We start from the raw sequence: 8,572 nt of genomic DNA on the forward strand, positions 1-8,572 counted from the left end.
TTCTGGCCCCATCTATTTTGACAGAAAACCTATATCCCATCTGCTCTCAGAAAGCTTTGGAGGTTCACGCAAAGCTCAGCTGGTTGTTAGGGACAAAATTCAGACTTTCTTTGGACTTTCCTTCCTTTTTAAATTTTTTTTTAATACAGTCATATCTATGTTTTATCCTTTGGCAGGATTTTTGCTCTTACTCATAACTGTGTGCTTAGTCGTGTTCTAAAAACAATACAGTGACACATCAACAGGGAGTGAAATAAAGCATATTACATGTGGCCATCCACTGCTTTGCAAACCATAGAGACTACTCCTCTCAATCATGCTACCTGTCAAGTATCAAAGATGAGTATTGACATCAGCTGGAAGGCGTCATTTACCTGCTATGTGATTTGGATTTGTAAAGCCCAGAGAGGACACCTAGAGTGATTAAATGCAAACATTGACACTATAGTCAGCTTTCTAACTCTTTACAGTAAATTGCCCCCTGGTTAACATAGAGAAAAAAATTAATTACTCAGAATGTTATATATGAATCTTAAGGATTAATATCACCAGTGGACTTGCATCTCAGCTGCTGGACTAGTGTTATACATGGAGCAGTATTCATTCAGAAGGTACTTATTGAATGGCTACTTTGAGGCAGGGACTATTCTCGGTTCTTATCCTAACACTCCAAGGCAGTTCAGTGTGTGGTTTAGAGACAGAGTCCTAATTACATTTCTGCCATTTCAGTCAGGTCAGTTCAGTCACTCAGTCGTGTCCAACTCTTTGCAGCCCCATGGACTGCAGCATGCCAGGCTTGCCTGTCCATCACCAACTCCCAGAGCTTACTCAAACTCATGTCCGTTGAGTCGGTGATGCCATCCAACCATTTCATTCCCTGTTGTCCCCTTCTCCTCCCGCCTTCAGTCTTCCCCAGCATCAGGGTCTTTTCCAGTGAGTCAGTTCTTCACATCAGGTGGCCAAAGTATTCTGCCATTTACTAACCCCTTTATTCATTTTGTTTAATTTTTGAAAATTAATCTTTCTTTGGTATAGTTTCTTCAGCTATAAAATATAAATATAATAGTAGCCAATTCATAGGGTTGTTGTGAGGGTTAAATGAGTTGAGAAAAAGTGTGTGTACAAGCCCAGCTATTAGAACAGTGGTCAGTAGGCTCAGCTGCTCTCATTATTGCCCTTATTATAAGAAGGAGCCTTTTACTGGCCCACCTCTTTATCTGAAAGCTCTACCATTTGTCATTTCTTTGGCTTAAAAAAGTATGTATGTTATCCATCAGGTTCATACATCAACAAGTATTGATTGTGTTGTTGTTGTTCAGACACTAAGTCAGGACCAGCTCTGCAACTCTGTGGACTGCATTATGCCAGGCTCCTTTGTCCTCCACTATCTCCTGGAGTTTGCTCAGATTCATGTCTATTGAGTTAATGATGCTGTCTGACCATCTCATTCCTCTGCCACCCCCTTCTCCTTTTGCCTTCAATCTTTCCCAGCATCAGGGTCTTTTGCAGTGAGTTGGCTCTCTGCATCAGGTGACCAAAGTATTGGAGTAACTATTGCTACCAAACATAAACTGATCATTAGGAATACCCTCAAAAGAAAGCACATTCCTAAGGGTGTGGGACTGAAGACAGTGTTGTTTTTATGAGAATGAGAAGTTAATTAGTGAAAGGAGAAGACACATCAGGGTCCTTTGCCGTGATGGACATTGTGATCATTCCAAGGCAGTACAAGGTCTAGCATCCCTGACTAGGGATAATTGGAAAGGGGGTGGAGGGGCCCTGAAAATACGACTCAGGTTTTCCCAAGGCCTGCCTTGGCCTTACGCTATCTAAAATGTGAGCATGGAGAATAGGATCTGCAAGAAAAAAATATGCTTAGCAGTTAACAAATATACACATTCTACCTAGGTTCAAAACCTGAATATGCCACTTAATAATAGTATAACTCTGGCCATTTTTCTTAACTGATCTTTGACATCCATAAAACAAACACGATAGAATATTACGGATTCCTGACAATTAAATTAGACATTAGAAGCAATGTTCGACAGAAAAAACTAAGTAAAACTCAGTAAATATTAACCTCTGTCATTGTTATTGTACTTTGCTATTCTTGGAGCTGCTTTGTTTTAATTATTTATATTCTTTCTTTCCAAAGTCTTCACTTAATTTTGCATGCCCTGTGTGGACCTTTGACTAAATATGAAGTTCAAGTTCAAAATCCTTTTTAGTCTCATTTTGTTATAGTTTCAGTGTTCTACCAGTGATGTCAATCATACTGTGACATTCCCAATGTAAAATTAGTTTGTGGACAAAGTAGCAGATTTGAAAGCAAACTTATTCTCTTGGTTCTATGTCTAGTTGAAATCCTAGCACTAGAGTTAGTCCCTATCTGCAAAATTAAAAATACTATCTAAACTTAGTTTTATTTGCAAATTACACATGGCATTTACAAAGTGCCCCTCTAGTTCCTGAAATTCAGATTTTTTTAAAGACTTAAGTTGATGATTAATCTAATCATATTTCATTTACTCATAACACTTAAGAATTCAGTTTTGATATTGTGAATGCCAAAGTTTTTAAGAACTACTGGGTATCTTAAATTGCTCCACTGAGAAGATTAACAATTATTACCAGCATCATTTTAAATATGTGCAGAAGTATTGATATAGGGACAATAAAACTTCATTAACTGAGATAACTACAACTGGAGACGTAGAAAAATTTGACCTCAGTTGAGTCCTGTATTCATAGTATATAATGGAAGAATTTTCTAAGCAAAATGATAGTATTCTCTTTTGTTTTCACTTATTCTTAAAAAGTTTCTGAAGCCCTTTTACTATATAATGAATATATTTGTTAGTTGCTTAAAATGTTATACCTCCATTAAGATAGTTTACCTTTATTAGCAAGTCTGAAGTTCAAGGAAGGAAGCTCAGTCTGTGGAATTTCAGCTGCCATCCAGTGAGAGTGGTAGGTGTTCTTTGGACAGAGGAATCAAATTTTAAGTAGCCTTAAATGCATCAGGTAGATGCACCTTCCCCAAAGGCTAGTTTGTCTTGTTTCAATCTAGACTGCTGCTATCTACACATCACACATAAAACTCTTCAGAACAGAAGTGGCAGATATGTTTTAGCTCATTTGGCAATAGTTGATTGTCAGTAATTGCATGAGTTTCTGTTGAGAAGGGTTCTGAGACCAGATCTAAATTAGCAGAAAAGAGTATGTGATTTATTAACACTGAATGAAAGAGAGGGAGCAGCAGCATTTGTGTAAAGTATTATAATCCTGAACCTTAAGTTCACCAAAGGCACAGACTATGTTATTTTTGCCCAGCACTCTGTGGCTCTTAATAAGTGTTTATTCTCAAAATACTTTGCACTATATATACACATACTTTTTTTTCTCTGCGAGATCCTAATTGTAATTATCTTTTATGTTTAAAAAAAAGATACAGGCCAAGAAATGAAGAATGACTTTGTACCATCATCTCAGAGCAAATGGACTGAAAACCTGTGGCTCATTCTCTCAGTCCCAGTCCTAGTTTGGTCCTCGTCTCTTTGGCAAGGGCTCTCAGACTGCTACGAAGGCGATCTTACATGTACTAATAAATATTTTTTTCGTGCTTTCCCAAGGTCTGTCGAGTTGCTTATGAGATCATGCAGACACTGCATCCCGATGCCTCTGCAAACTTCCATTCTTTGGATGACATCTACTATTTTGGAGGCCAAAATGCCCACAACCAGATTGCCATTTATCCTCACGAACCTCGAACTGCAGATGAAATCCCCATGGAACCTGGAGATATCATTGGTGTGGCTGGAAATCATTGGGATGGCTATTCTAAAGGTGTCAACAGAAAACTGGGAAGGACGGGCCTGTATCCCTCCTACAAAGTTCGAGAGAAGATAGAAACAGTCAAGTACCCCACATACCCTGAGGCTGAGAAATAAAGCTTAGATGGACCAAAAAGACCACCAAACTCAGTTCAAACCATTTGAGCCAAACAGTAGATGAAGAAGGCCCCAACCTAACAGCCCATGGTTAAAATGAGTCAACATCTTCGGCATCAGGAGCAGCTGGGATCTGACAGATGCTTCATTGGTGGAATTGCTCTTTAACAAGGGCTACAGTGCCCTTAAACCCATGCACAGTCTAATAATGTACTCACATATAACATGCAAACAGATTGTTTTCTACGTTACCCCTTCTTTCAAGACTATGTCCCCATGAAACAAACACTGCCACATTGTGTAATTTAAGTGACACAGACATTTTGTGTGAGACTTCAAACATGGTGCCTATACCTGAGAGACCTGTGTGACCAAATGAGATGACTTGAATAGTTCCCTCTTGAGGGGAGCTTGATTCTTAGCCAGTGGTGGTATTGTAACCACTGAATTCACTCCAGTCAACAGATTCAGAATGAGAATGGATGTTTTTGTCTGGAATTTTTTTTTTTTTTTAAGTAATTGCACCGGTTCATCCACCTCATCATTAATAAGTGAAGGATACAACAGAAAATAAAATATTCACACTCCATTAGGAACTTTTGTAAAACAATGCCATGAACAGATTCTTTAGTACTCAATGTTTCTGGACATTCTCTTTGATAACAAAAAATAAATTTTAAAAAGAGGAATTTTGTGGAGTTTCTAGAATTTTATATCAGATGATGATGTAGTCAGCATTATAATGGAAAATGATGATAAAAAGAGGAGTTTTGCAGTTTTTCTGCTTTACTTTTTTATTTTTCTGTTTTGGATTGGATGGCTTAGCTCAGAGAGTCATTGGTCCATTTTAGCACTGAACGCTGAGTTTAGCTGGTGCACGTTATAGAGTTGCTCAGAACACTCAGCTCTGGTGAGTCGAGTCCTGTTATTTCAGCCAAGAAGTGATTTTGTGCCCTTTGCTCTCCTGTCCTGCGTTTGAGAGTACCAGGAATCTGTGGTGTTGGGAAGCTGGCTCTGTTTCTGAAATGCGTGACCAACAGTATATAGAGTTTGGTGAACAAAGTAGAGGGGAGCCAGTATGAGACCAAAAATGAACTTGGGATTTATCTCGTCCAGGTATTTCTTTTTAGTAATTCTATATCAGAATCACTTCAAAAGACAAGGCTTTGATGCCCCCTATGCTTTCTCTCTGAATGTCACTTTTCTCCTTATAAGATCACTTCCTCTTCTCAGCGAACTGCCTCTTTTTATATGCCTGGTAGGAGTATTTCATAGCATTGTTTTATCTTCTGAAAGAAAATTTTGATCCATGTTGGAACCAGTAGCAGGCTTGGTATTAAATTTTAGGAATCCTAGACAAAAAAATTCTGTCCTTCACATCATCTCTAAATGAAAATGTATATAAAAAATCCCCACCAAACTTCCCTAAATTCTTCCTACTTTTCCAGTTAAGTCTCCCAGATCTAACTGTCTAGTATCAGTAAGCAATTTTCAATTTAGTTTTTTAAGTCATTTGAGACAAAAATTTCCAGCTGAGCAGAGGTACTTGGAAATGCGAGTACTCTCATCTCACTTGTGATCAGAGCATCAGTAACCATGGGATTTTATTTCCTCTCCTGAGATCTCTTGTTTTTATTTATTATGAGCTCATTTTCCTCTGCTTCTTTGAACATAGTTGTAATAATTGCTTTAAAATCCTTTTCTGCTAAATCTAATACCTAATTAATCTCAAAGTTGGTCTCTATTTGTCTTTTCTCTAGAGAAAGAATCATATTTTTCTGGTTATTCAAATATTAAGTAAATTTGGCTTGTATCTCGAATATTGTAAGTGTTTATGTTGTAGATTCTGTTATATTCCTCTGAAAAGCACTGATGTTTTTGCTTGTGCAGATATTTAACTTCATTGGACTCAAACTGTAAGCCGTGTCTTGGGCAAAAGCACAAAATCTAAATTATTTTATCTTTACCTGGAGTCTGCCCCACATGTATATGGTTTAGGAGTCAACTAGAGATGAGAGTAGATTTTACACGTAGAATTTGAAGCCCTTTCTTTGGCTTTCTGTCTTCTGAGATTTCCATCCTCACTTTCCAGCAGCTGTCATTGCTCTGATTCAGTGACGTCCTCTGCTTCTTTAGCCAGAAAGATGGCAGTTTTCTATCCACCCTAAAAGCCATAAAAATGGAAAACTCATCTTGTACCTTTCTCTTCTTCCAAGTTTCAGCCTCTTTCCAGAGTTTGTCTGCTATTTCAGTGGCTTTGAGTGGCTTTTTCTTATTTTGTCTAATGTTGATCATTGTTATCCATTGGAAGATCTGTTCAGTAGGTGCTAAAACTCTGTCATGCAGGAAGTGAAACTCTGAAGCAGAGATTTAAAATGAAAAAGTATGGTGGGGGAGGGAAGAGTCTCTGTTTAGATTCTGACCTAATAGCTAAGCAGCCAGTAGCTTTAAGCAGAAAGCAAAACAAAACTACCAAATTGTTCAGCCTGCAGGTGTGAATTACTAATGAATACTACTGACCACTACCTTCTGAAAAACTTTTCTGAGCCACGTTTTTGCACATCATCAAGTACATGCCATACAGGCTGCCCTGTTGGGAGGACTGACATTTCTTCACCACTGTTCTAATTTCTCCATGAAAATCTGGTACTTTAATAAAAGTCTGCATGGTTTTGGATCAAGTGGCCAAGGCAAAATTAAGAAGATTTGGGTCTTTTCCTTGTTACTAGACCCATTTCTGAAAGAGCCTTACCTAGAACAAAGTTATTAGCCTGGGCTCATTGAATTTGGATACCAGCATCCTGCACACTAAAGACAAAAAAACAGTTAAAAAAGTTCTTCCTGGTCCTGCCACTCAAGTCTGATTTAGTACTGAGCTGAACTTAAAGAATTCATGCCTGTTGTCAAAGTGCTCTCAGCTCTCTTCCAGGATTTCTTTGTGTCCCAAGTGAATGAGACTCGTTGCTTCCCTCTCTGATCTTTAGATTTTTTCCTATCATATAGAGTGTAGCCTGTTGAGAACATGAATGGCCTCAGCTTCTGAGGAGCTTGAGAGTTTATAAGAGAAAAAGCACATCTAAAAAGCTATCTCACGGGGTGATTATTGTCATCATCTTTTAGTTAGAATGCAATCACTGTGTATTCTTTAATCAGGAAAAGTATTGGAGTCTAAATGGTGCCTCTAGAAGAATGTCCTCTGTCTCAGTGAGAATAAATCTCTTTTACTTGAAGTACAGTAGACATGTCTTCTTTGACCACAGCCAACTGCCTGATACTTCATTTGTTCTCCTGGGAGGCTGTACAATAGCCAGGATCAATAATCTACAGAATAGTTGTATAGCTTGGGAACTTGGCAATAACACCCTAATTTATGCCAGATGCAGACTCTGGGTAATTTTTAAAATGCAGTGCCCAGAAGGAAGCACGAAGGAGAAGTTGCCTCTGCAATTACTGGTTCCTGACAGTAGTCTCTGTCTTGGAAACAGGGAGAAGCTGTTCCAGGATCCTTAGCAGGGCAGACACAGGCCACGGCAAGTTCTTTGGCTTCAACGTTCACTGACGTTATGCATGTTTGAAGTTGCCCTTCAACAGTTCATTCTCTTCTGGTTCCTTCATACAAGTCAGAATCTCTGAGTACCTAGTTAGCTGTTCAGCCTTGCCATCTGCAGTCCAGTTAAGTTGCCACCTACTTTTTCCCCTCCTTATTCTTAAGACTTGAGTTTGTCTGTCTACAGAAAATGATCTCATGTGAATGGTTCCTTTGTTATTGTTCCATTGTTCATGCAGTTCCTATACTAATTACTTAGACTATAGTTTTATCATTGGCAGCTCCCAGATAACAAGGAAACATCAGTCCCCTTGGACAGTTTGAGGTAATATAGGCCTGAATCTGAGATGTAATGGTGCTGTTAATACTGTATATTCATGGGCATTTAACTTAAGCTAAACATTTCAAAGATTTTTAACAAATCAGTGTCCTTATACTCAAGGGGAATGTGGCCAGGGCATCCTTTGCTTAAAAGCTGTGTCAATCAGAACAGAACCTGCACTTTTTTAAAAAGCAGTGTATCTAAGGTCATGGCCATGACCATTTGATGTTTTGGGAAGAGAGCCAGGAAGAGAGTTCAGAGCTCCTACTGACCTGGCATCTGTAACTGTAACCTCTCCTCCTTTTTTGAGTCAGTGTCCTGTGGAGGCTATTGTTCCCTAACTGCCTGTGTGGGTAGAGAAAAGGCCATTAACCAAGAAAAAGCAGCATGTTTGTTTATCACCCAGCTGGGCATGAGAGCATCTGGTGGAGGCTGGGAATGTGCACTGCTTTGTACAAAGAGCACAGATAGTTTGGACTGTGGGTGTGGTCATCAATCTGAGGAATGCTGGGACTTGGGGTTTCCGGCTAGTCTTAAGCTCCCTAGTGGATTGCCGCCCCTAAGAATTTTCTGGCCCAGCATAGAATATGAAGGGAAGTTAAGTGTGTGCAAAGTCAGAAGACCAGTTCTCCGTTTTGCTTCTCCTGTCATAGTGCCTACAAGCTGATACGTCCCCGTACCTCAGATTCTCCAGAGGAAAGATCAGTGATACTGAAAATCTCTGAACTGGGCTTGAGGACAACTGGCCTT

The 8,572-nt window shown here is 39.1% G+C and overlaps 1 protein-coding gene across 8 annotated transcripts in view; it reads left to right on the forward strand.

Annotated features, from left to right (window-relative positions):
- Positions 1–4,642, forward strand: part of FUT8 (fucosyltransferase 8) — a 495,007-nt gene extending 490,365 nt beyond the window's left edge. For all 8 annotated transcript variants that reach the window (XM_065941788.1, XM_065941787.1, XM_065941792.1 and 5 more), the window contains one exon: positions 3,636–4,642. In XM_065941788.1, the coding sequence (XP_065797860.1) occupies positions 3,636–3,953 (318 nt within the window). In that variant the 3' untranslated portion in view covers positions 3,954–4,642. The remainder of the gene's footprint in view (positions 1–3,635) is intronic.
- Positions 4,643–8,572: the final 3,930 nt, after the last annotated feature.

This window comes from Muntiacus reevesi, chromosome 7 (genome assembly GCF_963930625.1).
Source record: "Muntiacus reevesi chromosome 7, mMunRee1.1, whole genome shotgun sequence".
In the NCBI taxonomy this organism is placed as follows: Eukaryota; Metazoa; Chordata; class Mammalia; order Artiodactyla; family Cervidae; genus Muntiacus; species Muntiacus reevesi.